At 48.6% G+C, this 19,064-nt stretch overlaps 7 protein-coding genes across 7 annotated transcripts; 1 reads left to right on the forward strand and 6 right to left on the reverse strand.

Moving 5' to 3' along the window:
• Nucleotides 1-772: 772 nt before the first annotated feature.
• BHQ10_006918 (uncharacterized protein) lies at nucleotides 773-3,654 on the reverse strand (the record flags this gene model as incomplete). The annotated part of the gene is made up of 6 exons (XM_040879557.1): nucleotides 773-886; nucleotides 946-1,830; nucleotides 1,877-2,312; nucleotides 2,636-3,364; nucleotides 3,415-3,550; nucleotides 3,609-3,654. 6 exons carry the CDS (start codon nucleotides 3,652-3,654, stop codon nucleotides 773-775), a joined length of 2,346 nt encoding a protein of 781 aa, XP_040735422.1.
• A 692-nt stretch (nucleotides 3,655-4,346) lies between these two features.
• BHQ10_006919 (uncharacterized protein) lies at nucleotides 4,347-5,550 on the forward strand (the record flags this gene model as incomplete). The annotated part of the gene is made up of 3 exons (XM_040879558.1): nucleotides 4,347-4,535; nucleotides 4,590-4,807; nucleotides 4,869-5,550. 3 exons carry the CDS (start codon nucleotides 4,347-4,349, stop codon nucleotides 5,548-5,550), a joined length of 1,089 nt encoding a protein of 362 aa, XP_040735423.1.
• Nucleotides 5,551-5,751: 201 nt separating this feature from the next.
• On the reverse strand, nucleotides 5,752-7,579 carry BHQ10_006920 (uncharacterized protein; the record flags this gene model as incomplete). The annotated part of the gene is made up of 2 exons (XM_040879560.1): nucleotides 5,752-7,189; nucleotides 7,248-7,579. 2 exons carry the CDS (start codon nucleotides 7,577-7,579, stop codon nucleotides 5,752-5,754), a joined length of 1,770 nt encoding a protein of 589 aa, XP_040735424.1.
• A 2,759-nt stretch (nucleotides 7,580-10,338) lies between these two features.
• On the reverse strand, nucleotides 10,339-11,837 carry BHQ10_006921 (uncharacterized protein; the record flags this gene model as incomplete). Its single annotated transcript, XM_040879561.1, has 3 exons — nucleotides 10,339-11,467; nucleotides 11,523-11,568; nucleotides 11,621-11,837. The coding sequence occupies 3 exons, from the start codon at nucleotides 11,835-11,837 to the stop codon at nucleotides 10,339-10,341; spliced, it is 1,392 nt and encodes a 463-aa protein (XP_040735425.1).
• A 405-nt stretch (nucleotides 11,838-12,242) lies between these two features.
• BHQ10_006922 (uncharacterized protein) lies at nucleotides 12,243-12,750 on the reverse strand (the record flags this gene model as incomplete). The annotated part of the gene is made up of 3 exons (XM_040879562.1): nucleotides 12,243-12,389; nucleotides 12,454-12,601; nucleotides 12,710-12,750. 3 exons carry the CDS (start codon nucleotides 12,748-12,750, stop codon nucleotides 12,243-12,245), a joined length of 336 nt encoding a protein of 111 aa, XP_040735426.1.
• A 362-nt stretch (nucleotides 12,751-13,112) lies between these two features.
• On the reverse strand, nucleotides 13,113-15,048 carry BHQ10_006923 (uncharacterized protein; the record flags this gene model as incomplete). Its single annotated transcript, XM_040879563.1, has 2 exons — nucleotides 13,113-14,379; nucleotides 14,429-15,048. The coding sequence occupies 2 exons, from the start codon at nucleotides 15,046-15,048 to the stop codon at nucleotides 13,113-13,115; spliced, it is 1,887 nt and encodes a 628-aa protein (XP_040735427.1).
• A 2,294-nt stretch (nucleotides 15,049-17,342) lies between these two features.
• On the reverse strand, nucleotides 17,343-18,996 carry BHQ10_006924 (uncharacterized protein; the record flags this gene model as incomplete). Its single annotated transcript, XM_040879564.1, has 4 exons — nucleotides 17,343-17,714; nucleotides 17,778-18,540; nucleotides 18,610-18,815; nucleotides 18,871-18,996. The coding sequence occupies 4 exons, from the start codon at nucleotides 18,994-18,996 to the stop codon at nucleotides 17,343-17,345; spliced, it is 1,467 nt and encodes a 488-aa protein (XP_040735428.1).
• Between the last annotated feature and the right edge of the window lie 68 nt (nucleotides 18,997-19,064).

Consider the following 19,064-nt stretch of genomic DNA (forward strand, 5'->3'; position numbering starts at 1 on the left):
ACCACTCACCCAGTAATATCCACCTCGAACCCACCACGCGCTGCAAACACAGACAAACCGCAACAGATCTAGATCCAATTGATGGGATTGCGGCTGCGTGCCTTGTTTGTGCTGCGGGGCCCAATGCCGTCGATGCCCGTCATGGAGTAGGCACACTGGCTCTGATGGGCTCTCTGGAATGCATGACGGCAATGATCCGCATAGTTGTTTGTGTCGACGAGATCGGTACGGAGAGTGTTGCACGGGGATCACAAGGTCTGTGTCAGGGACGTAGTAGCAACGTAGTAGCCCAGCCCCAAGTGGAGTGCGAGTAATCTGGAAAACCCAGCGTGGTAGTTGATTGAGGCGATAAAGAGTGAGGGAAAGACAGAAAGCCAATCGGAAGGCGTCGTCAAGGGCAAGCGCGGCGAGGGCGGTTACTGTTTGTCTTGTTTGCGCGGTTTGTTTTATTTTGCCTGTTTGTCTTCTTGACTTCCTTCCCTTTACGAACGGGGCTTTGACTTCATCCAGCGTGATTCCATAATCCGCCTGTCTTAATTTCCTCAGTTTCGGCGAGACCACGCTTCGAGACGAGTCGAATGACAAATAAGTCGAGCTGAGAATTGGACAGGTGTTGCCTACTAGGTACAGCGGCTCGTATCGTATGCATCGAGTGCCTGATGCAACGTCATGTCGACCCTTAGTCGAACCCAATTGCCAGCTGAGAGTCGAAGTTATGGGTCAGATTATCTATATACTTTTCTATCTTTCTGCTAAGCTGATCAGGCTATTTTTATTTCGGATAATCTTTGACATGGTAACTCTTCAGCTTCACAAACTGATCAAACCCAAATTTACTCAAAGTCACCCCGCGTCCAGAGTTCTTCCAGCCTGTCCAAGCTAGGTCCTATTAAGTTGTCAGAACTGTACACTCGATCTCTTCAATATGACTGTATTAGGACTCACCGGACTAGGATAATCGGCCCTGTTGATAAACACCGTGCCGGCTTCAATCCTATCAATAAGCTGCTCCGCTGTTGCAACATCCTTGGTCCACACACTGGCGGTAAGGCCGAATTCGCTGTCGTTCATGAGCCGGACAGCCTCGTCGTCGCTCTTGACTCGCATAACTGGAATGATGGGCCCGAATGTCTCGTCTGTCATGACAAGCATCTCGTGTGTGACTCCGGTCAAAAGTGTAGGCTTGACGTAGTTACCATCGGCAGGCATGCTCTTAAAGGTTTCATTCTCTGGTGTCTCATCTTTGGCACCTTTTGCAATCGCATCTGCAACATGAGAGTTGAATGTTTCCTGAGATCGGCGTGAAATGACGGGACCGATCTGTGTGTTCTTGTCGAATGGATCACCGACTCGGTACTCGCTGAGGACTTTCTTAACCTCCTCCACGAACTGATCGTGAATACTGTCATGTACGTAAACACGCTCAATTGCACAGCAGCTCTGCCCGCTGTTGAAGATAGCTCCGTCAACAATCTCTCCAGCAGCCCAGGCAAGGTCCACGTCGCCACGGACATAGGCAGGATCCTTGCCACCGAGTTCTAGGCCAACGTTGATAATGCGATCCGATGCAGCTTGCTGGACAGCCAAGCCTCCTGCAACGGAACCGGTGAAGCAGATGTGGTTGACGAGTGGCGATCGAATGAGTGTCTGGATCTGGATCAAAGAGCCAGAATGGAAGTATTGTATGACATTCTGCGGTAGTCCGGCTTCCTGGAAAGCAGACGCGACCTGCTCAACAACGGTAGGCGTCTGTGGCGAGGGCTTCAAAATGACTGCGTTTCCGGCGAGGAGGGCGGGAATCAAACTGTTGACAAGGATCAAGTATGGATACTATTGAATTAGCCGATGTTATATCGTCGTCCAGTGGGTGACTCACATTCCATGCAAAAATAACCAAGACTACACCGACGGGCTTCCTCTTGATATACCGTTTAAATCCTTTCTCCGGCTCACCCTCAGTAATGCCCTCTTCTCCAAGTACCGAATTGCTAGTACGATTTAAAAACTCTCCTCTCTTTACAGCAGTAGCAATCTCAGCACCCGTGTAAGCGATGGGCCGGCCCATCTGCTCGGTAATTTCCCTTCCCAGATCATCCTTCTTCTTCGCGAGAATCCCCAGGGCTCGTGCGACGATTTCTTGACGTTGAGCTAGGGTCGTAGTCTGCGAGAACGATTGGAATGCTTTTTGAGCGGTTTCTGGGAGTAGTTCGAGCTCTTCTGCCGAGATTCCGGTCCGAGTCAGGACTGGCTTGTTGGTAATGGGGGAGATGGTGCTGAGGGTTTCGAGGGCCATGATGTCATACGCGGATGCCCTGTTTCAGTGTGTGCAATAAGTGTATCTTGGACGATTTGAGACAAGTGCCTGATGATCGTTATCAGTGAGAACAGGATTATATTTTCAGTAGAATAGAATGAAGAGATGGAGAAAAGGAAAGAGCTTATCAGACCCCTCCTGCCTTGGTCGATAAGTGTGGAGCTCTGCTTGCTATAAGTGGGGCAGTTTATCTCTACTTCTTTACACTTCACACTCATTTTCTCTACACTTGTATACATCCATGGGTATTCTCTGTTCTCATTGTCTATCGACCAACAACTCTCATAATTCAGCATATTTCTCGCCGTACTTAGGACTTACTGTCCCTGATGCCCTGGACGACGTGCTGTCACAGGCGTGTTTGGGACGATTGTAATTTGCATGCCCCCTTCCCGGAAGGTCCTTTCAGGACGACCAGTGTTTATAATTTCAATAGTCGGTCGTATTCTACGCGGGGGTCGATTTGCCGCAGCTTGCTCTTGAGGTTGTTCCACTACCGGCGCAGCTTCTTGCTCTTCTTCCTGAGGATCCTCCTCGTTACCATCCGCTTCGTCGTCGGTAATCTCTATAACGGCCGCTGGGTTGATATTCACCATGATGGCGTTGTAGGCACTCTTGTCCGCATATCGATAGTAACCTAGCTGACGTTTCCTAGTTTCCCTCGACTCATTCGCCGTGGTATCGATGTCCTTGACGATAGCCTCGGCCAGTTTTGTGTACAGTCCTCGAAGATCTCTTGCATTGTGGCGGCTGGTATTGACGCCAAGCTGAGCGGCAATCCTTTTAATCTCTTCATTCTTGAACTCGGCTGTGGGCAACTTGTCGGGGTTCCCGCTCAGCTTCTCCCGGTTCTGGACGTCTTTCAAGAGGGCTTTGTCTAGGGTTTCACGCCTACTATCCAAGGTAAGCTCGCGATACCCATGGACAGCCACACCAACTTCTGCAGGAGGCAGAGGCGGGKTTTCGTTTCTAGTCTTATTATTAATCTGGCGGACCAGATCAGCAATATCTTTGTGACGTTTTAGATGCTGCTCTCTTGATCGCTTACAGCTATTTCAGATGTCATTATATGTCGGAACGAAGAGTTTAGAATAACTTACGACTCGCAGGAGCTTGTTCTACCAACACGAAACATCGTGTGGTGGAAATTGAAGCACGGTATCGTATGCCGTCCAAAGCACGACTTTCTCGCTCGTGGGTGGTGCAGTGGTGTTCCGCAGACACCGCAGCTATGCTCTATTTGGTTATTGTATCAGCGAAAGCAGACGATGGGTCCATTGATTGATCAACTTACCAAGACCAGGAGAGTCTTCGAACCGGTATTCCTGATGAGAAGGCATTTTTGTTATCGGAGGTGAATATTGAGCTGATAAAATGATTTGCTGACTTGATCAAAAGTTTGACTTCGGTGAGTAGTTTTGATGATCTGTCTTTAGACTTGATGTTTTGATGTTTTGTTTGTATGATCTGTCGATATCAAGCTCGTAGCCAGACTCGACTGATATATGCCCTGGGACATTGTTTGTCGACATGAATTAGTCTGCTCATGACGGGCACATTGGGCAATCTTAGCCATATCATTATCTTGTGTCTGGACAGGCCGGTGAGTAACAGGTTATTGATTGTCTGCAATTCTTTGAGTATGACTTGCAGCTCCATGAACTGTAAGAGGAAAGGGGAAACGGACAAGGGCTGCATGAAGCACACAATGTGCAAGTCGCAATCTCATTGTCCATACAAAGAAAAACTCTTTATGACAGTCACAATTTGATGCCAAATCCAGCCCTTAGGAGGAACTTGTATGGAATATGTAGCTTATTGCCTAATTAGGCAATGTTATATCTGAGTCCGCAAAACGTTTAGCGGGAGGCCCCACAGTAAACMCCCAGCAAGCCACTCGCCAGCTGACCTGATTGGAGTACAACAACAATGTCTTTTCTCTGCACAACACTGTAACTGTCACGTTATGGCATTTACATTCTAACACCTCTTTCAAATCATTATAATACTGACAAGACTGACAAGACTCGACATGGTGAATCCAGCTATTGCCGTTCCGGCCGTCAGCGCTCTGGTCTACCGGGCCTGGTCCCGCAAGACACTGACTCCTGCGGGGATTCTGGCAGCCTTCCTCACTGCTGTTGTCCACGTTCTCCATCCATGGATAGCGCCTTTCTTGCTTCTGGCAGTGTTCTATCTTGCTGGTAGTCGAGCGACAAAGGTAAATCACTCACTAGTCATCTCATAGCATTTTTGCTTACTTCAAGTGCACTAGGTCAAACATGACATCAAAGCGCAGTTGACGTTATCAGCCTCTGGAGCTGCGGGCGGCGAAGGCGCTCGTACGCATATACAAGTTTTCGCAAACTCGATCGTGGCCACGGTCCTCATCGCATTACATACCTACTTGATCTGGAACCAGAGACGATACTCGACAACCTGTTTTGCTCAGGGTGCGGACATTGGCGACATTCTGATCGTGGGAATCATTGCGTACGTTCTCTATCATCAAGACACAAAGAATTCGTAACACAGGCTAATTTGATGTCCACAGAAACTACGCGGCCGTCGCAGCAGATACATTCTCCTCCGAACTCGGCATTCTGTCCAAAACACCACCTCGTCTCATCACCTCCCCAACCCTACGAGTAGTGCCTCCCGGTACCAATGGCGGTGTCACCCTAGCCGGACTTTTAGCCGGTGTCCTCGGCGCGTTTCTCATTGCCGTAACATCGGTACTATTCGTTCCTTTCTGTGCCGAATCATGGTCCCTCTTTGAACGGGGCCTGTTTGTCGTCGCGGTCACTGTATGCGGCACACTGGGTAGTCTTCTCGACAGTCTCCTTGGCGGACTACTCCAAGCCAGTGTTGTCGATAAGCGGAGCGGAAAAGTCGTCGAAGGAAGCGGTGGTCGCAAGGTCCTGATTCAGCCTGGATCAACTACATCCTCTGTAGCAACAGGAAGTGACGCAAGGAAATACAATAGCGATATCCACGCGACGGAATCAGTTGCCAACGCCGTCAGTAGCAGGGTAACACGCGGGGGCGGTACGTCTACGGAAACGGTCGGTGCAGAAGACGGGGCGCATGGAAGTCGAAAGGTTGAGAGTGGTTATGATATTCTCGACAATAATGCCGTGAATGTCCTGATGGCTGCCTTGATGAGTGTGGGCGCGATGGCTTTTGCAAGCTACTACTGGAACATACCTTTGAACATTGCGGAGGTTTTTGCATGATTCTGTCTGATGAATGTACCACAATGAGTGAGCATGTTCACTGTCGATAGTGTTTGTGAGTACATGAAATTTGTTTCAAATTCGTCGCACAAGTCCGAGCCGTCGAAATACTGATTATAATTATTTTGAAACGGCCTGTAACCAGCAGGACCGTCATGCCTATGTGATCCGAACTTCTCTGCAATTGTGCAATACTTGTTTCTATCCGTGCCTACGCACTATCTTAACCGTTGCCCGATGTTTCTGCCCCTGTGGAAGTGATCCATCCCTCGGAGTCGTAATCGCAATCTCAAGATCCTCGTCCTCTTTCAACTTCCCCTTCAAATTATGCAAACTAGGATAAGTATCAGGATGATTATACCCAGCCTTATTAATATTCCTCTCCAGCGTCTGCCGATAAACCTCCCTTGCCTCATCATTTTTGTCTCTCATCGACAACGTCACAGCCAGATTATTAATCTGTTGCAACGAATACGCATGCAGCGGACCCAACGCCTTATCACTCATCTCCAGCGTAACCCGATATGCGTTTTCGGCTTCCTCGAGTTTGAGTTGTCGTCGAAGCACGTTCGCCAGGTTGCCCTGGCTAAATAGCGTCAGTAAGTGCTCGGGTCCCAGCACCCGCATGTTGAGATCTAGTTCTTGTCTGATCAATTTCTCGGCGGTAGCTTCGTGGCTCTTCCCGCGTAGCATCAATGCTTCGCCGAGAAGGGGTGAGCTTGGACGTGGGTTTGGTAGCGTCTGTCGTCGTGTCATGAGCTCGCGATATAGTTCGTCGGCTCGGCCGGTTTTATTGCGCATGTTGCTCAAGACTAGGACGAGACGGTACATGCTTGTAAGCGTGGCTGGATGCTCGGGGCCTTGATGGCTCTCGCGCCATTGGACTACTTGCCGATATGTCACCTCAGCGGCCTCATACGCACCGGATGTTTCTTCTTCGAGCGCACGTTTCTCCATCTCGGAGATCTCTGCTTCTGTGAGCAGAGCAGGTGGATGTGCATCACCAGAAAGTTCGGCGACGGGTTGAGAAATCGGGGGAGATCCAAGTTCATAAATCTTAGTTGTAGAGTCCATTTCCTTGACGGGCGAAGGCGAAGAGCCTAGCTCTGGCTTTGTATATGGGATTGTAGTGTCGTGCGTCGTCGGCGCAGGAGCAGAGTCCAGCTCCGGCTTTGCGTAGGAAGTCTCGATGATAGCCTCATGCGGGACTGCACTCTGTCGATTCCGTCTTCTTCGCATGAGAAGCCAAATCGCTAGCATGCCTACCAGAACTATAGCGCCCAAGGACACGCCAACACCAATACCAATTTTTGCTTGGCTGTTAAGGCCCGATGTATTTGTCACCGCTGCAGACGTCGCGGTACCATATACGCTGCTTGATGTTGTCGAGGTTGGCTGACCCAAGAAATATAAACCTGTCGAAGAGCTTGTTTGTTGCGCTGTATGAGGAGTTGTCTCGACCCGGAACCCATTGATCTGTACTCCAGTTATGATGGTAGGCGTCGACACGTAAAGACTTGTAGTTGTATATATAGTATCGGTGTAGGCCTGGACGTAGGTGATCGTACCAGCAGGAATGGTGGAGGAGCATTGGTATGGATTACCATGCTGCCACCATGTGCCGCCGTAAGTATATTCACTATGGTTGCTATTAGCATGTAGACATTGCAACTACCACAGATCTATTTGCAACATACGATGGACAGCAGCCTATAGTCGAAGTCGAGCTCGCATAGAAAGAGAATACAGTTGTGTACGCTTCCGGACATGCGAAATCGTATCCTCCGAGCACAACTCCTGTCGGCGATGCTGAGTTCAAGCTCTGGTACCACCATATAGATACCTCGGGGGGCACACATTCAGGAGATCCGGCGACACCATTGTGGTATTCGGGCGCGTTGATGAACAGGGAGCCTGACGTGTCGAGGAACAGTGATGAGCACTCACTTGGAGCAGACCATGCGGTGGTCAGGGGGAGATACGAGACCACGGTCCCTGAAGTCGTGATCGGGCCGTAGGTAGAGGTCATTGCTACGACACAGATAAGGTGTGCATGTATAGCCAAGAAGTGTTTCTCGCTTTTAGCAGGATAGATAAAGCATGTCCCAGGACGGCCAAAGGATGGCTTTTGAGCACGAGTTCATGCCGCTGAGGCAGCTTCACATCCAACCTACATCTCTTTTCTATGCGAATTCAGCCTCGTCAAGATTCAATTCCATGTCATTTTCAACTAGACGGCCGCTCAAGCCTCATTGATTCTCAGAAGCACACAGGCCCTCGATTATAGGTTGGGGTACATACAATGCCTGCCGACTTAAAGGATGCAGACATCCAGACTCATTCAGGAAAAACCAACAGTCGATCCCGCCTATGTTTGGTCCCTGTCATCAAAAGGGCTGAACTAAATGGTACATTGCATTTCCGTTTTTTTGTCATCACCCGTCTTTCATCGCGATGGCCTTTTCTTATTCGATGGAAGTGGACATCTGGAGGCTTTGCAAACCTTAAAATACGAGATGCACAATTACGCTTATATGCTAGTACGTAAAGGCATACTGAATATATTTCCAGACGTCTTGTCTGGTCTATCGCACGGAATAGGTTTGATGTTAAGGGCGGTAATGGCACTGCTGTATTTTGCTTCAGATACGTAGTTCCAACCAGATTGCTATACCGCGGAAAAACCTGCTGATTTCCCCGACAACCTCAAAATATACCTAGGTAAAACTGACCGTTGACCCTCTGTGTTTTCAAGGGAAACGGGGACACTTGAAGATCGCCATGATTACCTGTCAGGTCGGAGCTCAAATATAAAGTCCTTCGAGACAGCCTTTAAACTACATCTCAGGAAATATCTGTGCACTAAAATAATCGACATTTTATCCCCCAAGTCCGCGATTTGCGTCAGGAGTCACATAAAATCCGATCCGAAGAATTCTCAGATTCTCAATGTGCGACACTGCAAGCGGTGAAACACAAAGTCTGAATGAAGATCGAAACATTTGGGACGTACGTACTCAAATTTTTAAGAAATTTAGCGTCATTTTAAACTAAAAAAATTATGTAATCTTCCGAGAGTGGTTGTTAAAACTAGGGAGTCGTGAGTGTGATACGAATTCCCGATTTGCGTGGAGTTAGGGCTAGAATGGTCATGAGGATATTATGTAGAAAAGCCACCTTACACTCTTCCCCAATCATCCGATAAAAGAAACAGTGAGAACAATCCTGGCGCGTTACACGCGGCCAGGGGCAGTCCAAAAGGGGCTCGACGGCAGCACGAGATCGGAGATCAAAAGGGGGGATTCGCGCCCTGGAATGTGGCACACGGGATGGAGGTATTTGATATCCACCTGGTGAGAACACAAAATACAACGTGACTACAATCCAAGCTAAAGTGAGAATCAAGCGTTTAATGATGTCGGTAGAGACTAGACAGAGAGCTCGGAATAGTGCACAAGATGCACATAGCCAAGTCCTTGTCCTCCCACATCGAACACGTCAAAAAGGAGTCAATTTAAAGACTTCCACATGTTTCAATCTTACTACGTAGTGTATACGCATTTTCCCGAGGGTAGCTACATGCAAGTGCAACGAACGAGCCTAGATTGACCAGACCCTTGCAGTCAAAACTTCTACCTCTGCATGTCGACAACATCCAGGGCACCTACAAAATAGCAACTCATGCAAGAAATACGAACAAAAAATGCCGAACCCTCGACATCCAGTCATCACGCTTCAGAAACACACGCGAAACAATTCCAGAACGTTCTCATTCGTCCCGAGTTTCGGATCTTCATGGAGGTGGCTCGGGACTTTGGCTGAGGAATTCCATCTAGTCTAGACGCCAGGAGATGCACAGGTAGTACTGCAAGTAGGTAGACGAGTTCGATTTCGATCCTGCCAATGTAGGAAGAAGGCCTAGGTCCGGATTACATAGCGCGGGATGGGAAATGTGAGACTGTGAGACCTGATTGTTTCCCTCGTTAATTGAGCTATGTGAGTGACGCTAGAAGTCATGATGATGGGTTGTGGAACGTTGGATGGTAAGACGTTTATATACAACTGTCGAGCTTCTTCTTCATCCACTGTCTTTTCATATACCATGCTCTTTCCATGACATAACGAACAGAAGAGCTCTGAAGAGGAGTTATTGTTGAATTGTTCTTTCTCCTGCATTCTTTGTTGCTTATATTATTTGCCACTCTGTGCGTCGTTCTTCGTGTGCATGTCATAAGATACCCTCGCCTTTTTTCTTTTGCATTGCATTGCATCTCGAATCCGCCTCTTCGAGTACGAAACGATTCATATCGATATATAACCATGTCGACTTGCGGCTGTTTCTCGCTTATAACGCAATGGCTCAAGAACATATTCAGTCGAAAAGAGGAGGATTACAACACAGGGAGGATTATGGAGATTGTTCGTGTCCCGATCATGACTTGAATGAAGACCATCACTAATCCGGCTGGGGATAGGGACCTCCAACCAATTTCCGAAAAGAAGAAATCACAATGCCGTTCATAGACGATGAGTAGGTTGCTCTTCACTTCCGACCCCTAATCAAATCTGACCGTTCCAAGTCAGAATACGCTACATCGAAATGACAGCCATGGAGTAATGGCCGAGAAAGAAGTCGCTCAGAATGCCGCGTTGATGCGACAAGCGTCTAAGAGGGATCAGCTTAGGAAACAGGTCTTCAGGCTGAGTGCGAGATTGACAATGTGATTGTCCACGTCGAGCCGAATATGCCGTTGGCCGGATTATCCAAAAATTTCCAAAGTTCAATAATCACACCAGAAAAGTCGGAATATCAGTGATACGCGATCTTTTTGTCATCTTTTCCTGTTGCTTTTGCTCGGATGTTGTACGATACGTGGAACGAGATTCTTTTGCTGTTGAGGATGTTGGTAATACTTTTCGAGGCTGGTCCTGTATTATATATTTATTTTCTGAAGTGTCGTCTTCCTCAATCATCGGTGGAATAACATCGTCCAATTCATCTAAAAATCTTCTTTTCCGGAGCACGTTGGAAACAGATGTGACAGGCGTTTCTCTTCGGTTTTCAGGCTCCGGTCTTTTTCTATTGAAATTAGATGGCTTTGTAGCTGTGGTAGAAGCCTCTTTTCTGGACTGAAACAGTGGGTTTGTTTTGAGGCCGACATCTTCCTTCTTTTGAGTGGGCTGCTGATTGCGAGGCTTGGTAGTGGTCGCCCGCTGGTCGTCGAATGCAACTTCTCGACGTTTGACAATATTCCCTCGAATAACAGACCTCACATTAACTTCCGGTGACTCACTCTTGACTGTACTCGTCCGCACCCGTACTTCTGACTGTGGTAAAGACCTCGTCTCTACAATCTCCAAATCATCGTCCTCTCCCGACGAGATCGCCAGCTCATCACCTGCTACCTGCGCATCTGCACGTAAAGACGACGAGCCGGGCCTCGCTGCAAGCGCAACTTCCGACCCAAACCCCGCCGCAGCTCTAGTCTTGGACCTAATCCTCTCCAACCCGACCAGAGACCTATTCTTGCGCGGACTCGTCATAAACGTATGTAATGAAGTGCCATACCACGGATCATCTTCCCTTTCTTCCTCCTCATCCTCAACCTCCATGTCTTCCCCATGGCTCTCATCACTATCATCCGGCCTTCTCACAGCCGGTTCCAATCCTTTCCTCTGCCGCTCGTGTAGTCTCTCACTCTCCTTCCGTTTCAGCGTGGCTCTGCTCATCTTCGTAGCGCCGTCAGTGGACCGTTCCATATCCCTCAAGACGGATGCGTTCATCTTTTTGGCCTGCTTTTTACGACGAATGTATTCGGCGTGGTGTAAGTGGCGGGKAAATTGTTGCGCGATGGCGTAGAATTCGTCTTCGACCATTATGTACATGTCGTCATGCTCGAAACCGGGGATTATGTATCTACCAAACGAAGTAAGTTGTGAGGAAATGCTGGTGGGTTTGGGTAGGCACGCACTCTTCAGTGGGCGGAGATGCTATCGGCGACGTGGGCGGACTCCGGGCTTGACATCGTCAATACCGACTACAATATCATAGGAAAGGGAGGACACTGACAAGATCTCAAGAAATCGACACCCTTCGAAGGCGTATCATAGGTCGATGTCCCCCGCTTCTTTGTGCGATCACCGCCGCCATGGCTCGATGCGCCTGGTGAAGGTGTACGAGGTCGTCGTCGCGAAGACAGTTGTGCGCTGGGAGTTGTGGTCGGAGTTTTGCGATCACGAGTTCCGCGGATATTGTCTTTTGTTAGCCATGGTAGGAGGCGTGGCATCTCAGTGCTATGCTGTGGTGTGGTTGAGGTGAGGTGTAGATGTAGATGAGTGAGGTAGTTGAGATGCCGATGACGTCTCGCGACGGAGATTATAAGAACGTCCGCGGTAACCTGCCTGCCTGCTTTACTGGCAGCATGTCTCTACGATCCTAAATTTACATGCTCATGTAAAATTGAAATGTGTATTTGATGGGTATCTGCTTTCTCTAATAACAAATAATGCGGTTTAATCCCAAGCCATAACCAAAAATTCCCAAAAACGCCATCCCATCCAGCATAATGTAGTGATCGATCAGCTTGATTTGTTCATTCTTCTGATCGTAAACCCAGATCGACCGTCTTTGATGGGAATATGCAAAACGTGAAATATCATATCGACGACTCATCTCGTTTCGTTCGTAACGCTCAAACTTCGCCAGGACGCTTGCTGTTGCAGCTCACAATCTTGACCTTATCCGCCGAAACAGTCTGCTGATTATCGAGTTTGAAGGTAACGTCCTTGATCAGGAATGTCCATACTTCGTCGCAGAAACGGTATGTATCGAGATGGCCCTGTCACAACAACATCCGTCAACGGTCTTCCCTAACACAAAACAGAAAGAGGGGAGAGGTATACCTTGAACGTCAACCTCGCCCGCACATGCACAGCTAGTATCTCGGTAACATAACGATCGTAATTCGAGAGAATCTTCATAGCCAACTGGGGCTCAATACGTCCTTCGTTGATGAGGTCATCGAGGGTGTCTGTCAATGAGAGTCCAAGGCTGTATTATCACAATAAGCAAACAGTCCAACGTTAGCCCAAATTCTACGACTTCCACTTCTTTTGAGCTAGGAATGTATGTGGCAGATGCGAGAGATAATGGCTATACCTGCTACCACGGTAGAGCTCATAGTATGCTTGAGCGCTCATTTTTGCGTTTGATGGTTGTGAGGTTGAAATTAGATTGAGAAAATGAGGCTTATATAGTCTGGAGGAAGTGAGGCTCCGCTTGCGAATTGCGAGATCAGATGAGGTCACGTGCGTGGCAATGTAAGCACAAACTGATGCCTCAGGCACTAATACTCATAGAGATCGTTGTAAGTGTCTTTGTTTTCGAAGGTAAAGGATATTCAGAATTATGGAGTAATGAATTGTATACTATGGTTTATCCCACTATATATACCTAAAGCTAAAGAAACGCCAACCTCATACTAACACCGAGCCCTCAAACTCCTCCTATATAGTATCCTTCTTTATCTCATTTCTGACCTCAATCGCAATCGTCTATCCTCTTAGCTAAGACCAGCAACCATACCAGCAAGTACACCAGCCCCAATCACACCTCCATCGGACGCTTCACGTAAAAACACAGATTTGCCACTCTTCTGCGGACCCGTCCGCATGATCATGCGATCGATGTATCGCTGGCACGTTTCCTTAAAGTTTGGATAGTTCTGGATGATACCTCCAGTGTAAGCGACCACCAACTCCTCGGGTCCAGACTGCCAATCTGCGGGTGCTGGGGCGAGGACGGGGACGATGAGGCCTCTTTGGTGGCTGGTTCCGCTTGAAGAGAGTGATTTGGCGGCTGCTGTGACTGCTGATGTAATTGCGGCAGAGGTTTGTTCTTGTTTCGTGGATGTTGCTGTGTTTTGGGATAGATTTTTGTCTTCAGGCAGTGGGGGCTGAGGCGAGTTTCGCGCACTGTCGTCCCGAAGTTGAATCTCCCGAGTACATGCGAGAAGTCCCACGACCGCTGAAGCGATCAGCCCGGCTGATCGGGTCTGAACAGCTCTGGCAATTTTTCGGAATGCGCCTGCTGTGTCCTTACTCCAGGTCCATTCACTCGACTCGGGCGGAGGCAAGGACCGTGCCAGTTCTGTTGCTAATTCTTCGTCAGATCGACTGCGCGCAACCTTGTGCGAAAGATAGGTCGTTGACAGTGCATATTCCTGGACCAGATTGGCCGGCAACTCTTTCTTCGTAGCTTTGAGCACATTAGTAAGATAATCGAAGAAAACAATCCGCACAAGTTCGCCAATGTATCGTCCACCGGTCATGTATTCAAGAGGTTGGAAACCAGGTCGAGAACATGCTCTGTCGAGTTCAATGTCCCATTTCGTCTCGATATTGAGCTCCTTTAATGGAGCTGCGGCACCAGAGATTGTGATTTCTGTGTTAACCACTGTTTGTGTAGCCTTGGAATCTCTTGAGCTGACCAGCTTGGCCTTGGATTCATGCAAATCACTAAGTGACATTGGTATCGTGGCATTGCACCCTGTTCCAACGATGATAGCCATAGTAACACGACTGTTAGGTAACGACTTGACACAATATGCTGACGAGACTAGAGTCGCAACGGTGTCGTTGGTGATGGCGGCAATCTTCAATTTGGGAAGAGCATAAAGCTTCCGTCGCTTGGATGACGGCTCGTCGTCTTCGTTTCGCCGTGTATGCTTTTCGTAACCAGAAAGAAGCATGTTTCGCAGGTTTAGATCGGATGTAATTGCAAAGCCTTTGCCCATTGGCATGAGTGTAGCTTCGTCCACTGATTCTTGCCTGTTTATTGTTGTCAGAAATCGAACTCTGTATAAAGAACGCAACATACATGATGGGAAAACTGAAAGTGATGCCCATTTCCAATTCCTCCGGAATATCTCCCTTGGTCGCATCCGAAGAAAGGCTGTCCGCTATGACTTCGGCGACGCAATCACCTATCCACGAAAACAAATCTTCCGCTTTATCCTTCTTCAAATGGTCCTGAATGGGCCATGCCTTTTCCAAAGTTCGTCTCACGCGCTGCCGCTGAGCCTTGCGGATTGTATCACGCGATCTTTCCGAAGCGTTCCCGGGGCTTCTATCAGAGTCTGCATCTTCACCCAGCAATTCAATAAAGGCTACCCGTAGATTACTACCTCCAACATCAATTGCCAGATAACGACCAACTTCCTCTCCCGTCGGTAATTGCGTCACAGGTGTCGGGAGAAATTGTTGATCAGAGGTGAGCGCAAGATGCCGGTAGACTTCCGAAAAGCGGCGAGCTAGATTGTAGAGTCGCGACTCCTCGAGGACCAATGGCTTGATGAAATCTTCCACAGGATCCACGTTTAGTCTCGGCTCTTCAATGTGTGTATGTTCGGGCTCGGAGGCGACGTCCTCGTCGTCAACGTCGTCTATTGTAGATTGTTGGCCTACATCCTGAACGAACGTGGCGGTCGCCTGCGTCATGGTGCGTATGTATATGGTTGTATATTAGAGTACGTATGTGTATATGTATATCTCTCGAGACGTGCGAACGGTCAAATCGGCATGCCTCTCAGTTGACTTTATCAATCAAAAACTGCCCAGTCAGCTCGCGTGTTATGCAGACAAGTGTAATGGAGAATGGCGCACTGAATGCCCAACGGGATGCGTCCGTGCAAGGGAGCTTCGATCAACTCCTTCCACCACAATTATGTATTCTTATTATGGCGTGACGGAAAGCGTAGATAACGGGTACTAGCAGGGATATATACTCTTCGAATCAGACTAGAAGGTTTGCAATGCTGACGGTTCTAGTAGCAGAGCTAGTGATGTTTGTTTCTGGTGGTGGAGGGCGGCGGCGCGGGGGATGACTGTTCCTGGCGGGATGGTCACGATGGTGTCTATTCTATTATTCGATGCCCGCTGTCCGTGTATGTATCAGGATATCTGGGAACGTATGCCGACGTGCCGAAGGAGATGCCGAAGTAAGACGGACGGACGTGAATCGTTGGTGGGTGAGCGCGTGAGATATAGCAATGCGACCACACGGGCACAAGGCTTGGACCCGATGTGACGTTGTGTGAGAACGAGGACGACGATGTTTCTGGGTCCAGCTCCAGAGTTGAGGTCTCCAATGATATTCGCCAATTACGAAACGGCAGCCACCAATGACAGGGACGAGTTGTAGGCAGCCTGATTTGTTGGGACTGGGAGTTGACTGCGGAGAGTTGATACGTCCTGGCCAGATAGAGATAGATGATCCCCCACGGTCATACCTATTCCAGCTGCATGGAACTGCTCTTAGCTTTGCACCCTGGTGACCTTGCTCTTTGCAAGTTTCCCCTGTTATGATTTCACTATTTTACTCATTTACTCTACATTTGATCAACTTCATCTTCTTCCTCAGGATTCTGTACAGGAAGACCAGCTCTATAGTTCGGTATCTCATAGTAGTGCACCGGAGCACTAGCACAACTCCGCATAGCGGAGCAACCAACCCCATCAATGTTAACTTTTTTAAGCAAAGCTTTCAAACGGCCAATTCTGATTCACTTCTTGAGTGCTCCGTACCTACATATGTGTTAGATAAATTAAGTTTGTTATCGTGTGAGTCATCTCAGCACTACACACGTAGTCACAGATGGAGAGAAGTACGTATGTTGTTTCACTTCCGCTGTCGGAGCAGAACGGGTACTCACTCCATCTCTTAGTCTTGTACCTAATAGTTGTTAGTTTTTAGTTGTTGATCTATGGACGACGATCTGATCGTTGATGTCATTTCGAAATGGCTGCTTGGACTGGACCGTCCCTGCATTCTTTTGTCTGGCCTGGCCTGGCCGAACAACTGTCCAGCAAGAAATGAGCATACTTAACAAACATCGACCCCAAATCGCTCCGAGACAGTAACATCGAATCAGACACGTGTGGAGGGCGCGTGACAGATATGGAGAACAGGGATTTCGTAGATGGACGGGTTCTTGATGTTCAGGTCTTGGATGTGAAACGACGGCTCTATGCTGAGATCGGGGATCTGCAAGTGTATCCCATATGGACTGGATTTTTGCTCATAGACCGCGAGCATGTACTGAGATAGACTTCCATGGTGTAAGGAGATGACTCTGGCGATGCACCCTAGGCTCAGCCTGCTCGCGTGTCTGCACCAACGTCCCGACTAGTGCGGCGCTTGGTCCGGAGTCGATGAGCGGAAAGGGAAGGAATACCGACGGTTCCGATTCGTTCCTAGTTTCATTGTTGGCTCGAAATTGGTATGTTTGGTGTTGACTCTGATGAGGACGTAGTGCTAAGAAACCAAGAAACTAAGATCTATGAACCCTGCACCGATACCGGTCCGGCTGTTGCCTTAGTGCCTGGGGCATCCCGGCAACGGCGCCTTCATTTACCTTTCTCACCAACAACTCAACTTATGTATGGGTTTACAAGTCGATTGTATGAGGGAGAACCGGTAGGGCACTGACAGTGGCGTCCGCCACGCAAGAGACACGAGTCAGGGACCCGGAAGAACCGCCGTACACGACATGCTACGTGTTCTGAGTCTAGACTCAATCCCAACATCGCTAACCACATCATTGGATTCGTAAGCATGGTATTCAGCCGCAAGAAGACTTTTAGGATTGTAGGCCTACTTATTACCATCTTTGGAAGGAATCATCATCGAGTTGGTTGCGTGTGCAATTAGCTCTTGCTAAATATGTACCATTGTGCTCCATATATCGTAATACAGCATGAATTCATCTACTGCATCCCCTGAAACAAGCCAGCTAATAGCTGTATCTAAAATGCCGGTCCTCCTTATCCGTCATATCGCCCACCGGCAACCCATTCTCATCCAAAGCCATTCCGCCGTCTGAATCAGTCTGCTCTAGCTCCTCTGCATCTCTGCTCTTATTGTCCCTCCAGCACACGTACCAATAACCCAGTACGACGGTTGCCAAGAGACACCATGTGACGATGGAAGTGACAACGCCGGAAAAGTACCGGGGTCCATGAGTCCATAGTTGAGGCGCAGCGATGCAGCCAGCACAGTAGCCGATGAAGAACATGGCGTTGACGATGGCGCGCTTTGTGTTTCCCTTGGAGTTGGACGCTGCCAGGGAGAGCAGGATGGACCATGGTGCTGTGATGCAGGATGACTGAGACATGTCAGTAAGGTATTACCTAGGTATGCAGAGAGAATAGGTCAGGAATAAACTTACCAGCCATGATGCTACGATCAACCCCCATCCCGCAGAAACCGTCAACTTCATCAACAACACATTACCGACCAGAGGCGGAATGCAAAGACAAAAAGCAACCGCGGTCCGGTTTCTGGGCACCAAATAGCAAAGCAAGACACCAATCCACAGCAATAAAATCTGAACTGCCCCCGACGGCGCCGTATACAGGATGGTCTGAAACTTGTCCGCACCCAGACTCTTAATGACGAGACTCGCAAAAGTCAACACGGGGCTTTGCATGGTGACCAGCACGCCGAACCAAAAGACGAACCATGCCTTTGGGTCGAGCAATGTCTCCTTGAGTTGGGCCATAGAGAAATTCGTCTTGTCGCCTCCTTCCCTATCAGCCGCCATGCGGAGTGCCATGACCTCCTTTTCACGGGGAGTGAAAAACCAGGCATCCTTGGGACCATTAGGGATCAAGAAATAAAACGCAATTCCAGCCATGGATGTAATCGCGCCACAAATCAGGAACAACGTCCTCCAGGGCTGGAGCGACAGGGAAGAGTTTCTCGCGACACCGTACATCAAAAGACAACCAATGACTTGCGCAACGCCGTTCATGGTAACCCATAGCGCAGTGCGGGAACTATGCTCTGATTTGCGGTACCAGATTGCAGTCATGGTGATGAAAGAAGGGGAGACAGCGCCTTCAGCGAATCCGAGTAGGAAGCGGACTGCGGCGAAGCCGGCGAAGTTTTGGGGTGCGGCGAGACACATGCAGATGATGCCCCAAATAAATCTATTCTCGTCAGTATTGAATCTATCAAAAATATCACTAGTTGTTGAATGATTGCATGGGATTACGTACACTGTTGTACCTACAAATTTGTTGATATGCAGCCGCGACATGAGATAGATAAAGGGATACTCGGAGACCAATTGGCCGACGTAAAAGATGGAGCTGCACCATGAATACTGACTACTGGTCATTTTCAAATCGGTGATGAGACCGAATACGCCAGCATAGGATAGCGATTGCTTGTCTAGATATTGTAGGAAAAAGACAAAGCACATCTACCTTGTCGTTAGAAAGGAGCCCAAAGGAAACGAAGAGGTACATGGTACACACCATTGGTAAAATGACCCGATCAATCTTCCTCAAGACTTGCTTCTCCTCTTCAGCCGTGAAGCCATTCTGTGCCTGAGACTCGCCCACTTCGGGCGAATAAGCCTTCTCCTCAAGTGCGGTAGCCATGATGCAAATTCTCCGGGTGTCTGGTAGGAGACTGATAGTCGAAAGAAGCCAATCTACATGAGAATGAC

Source organism: Talaromyces amestolkiae (genome assembly GCF_001896365.1).
Source record: "Talaromyces amestolkiae strain CIB chromosome Unknown scaffold13.1, whole genome shotgun sequence".
Taxonomy (NCBI): domain Eukaryota; kingdom Fungi; phylum Ascomycota; class Eurotiomycetes; order Eurotiales; family Trichocomaceae; genus Talaromyces; species Talaromyces amestolkiae.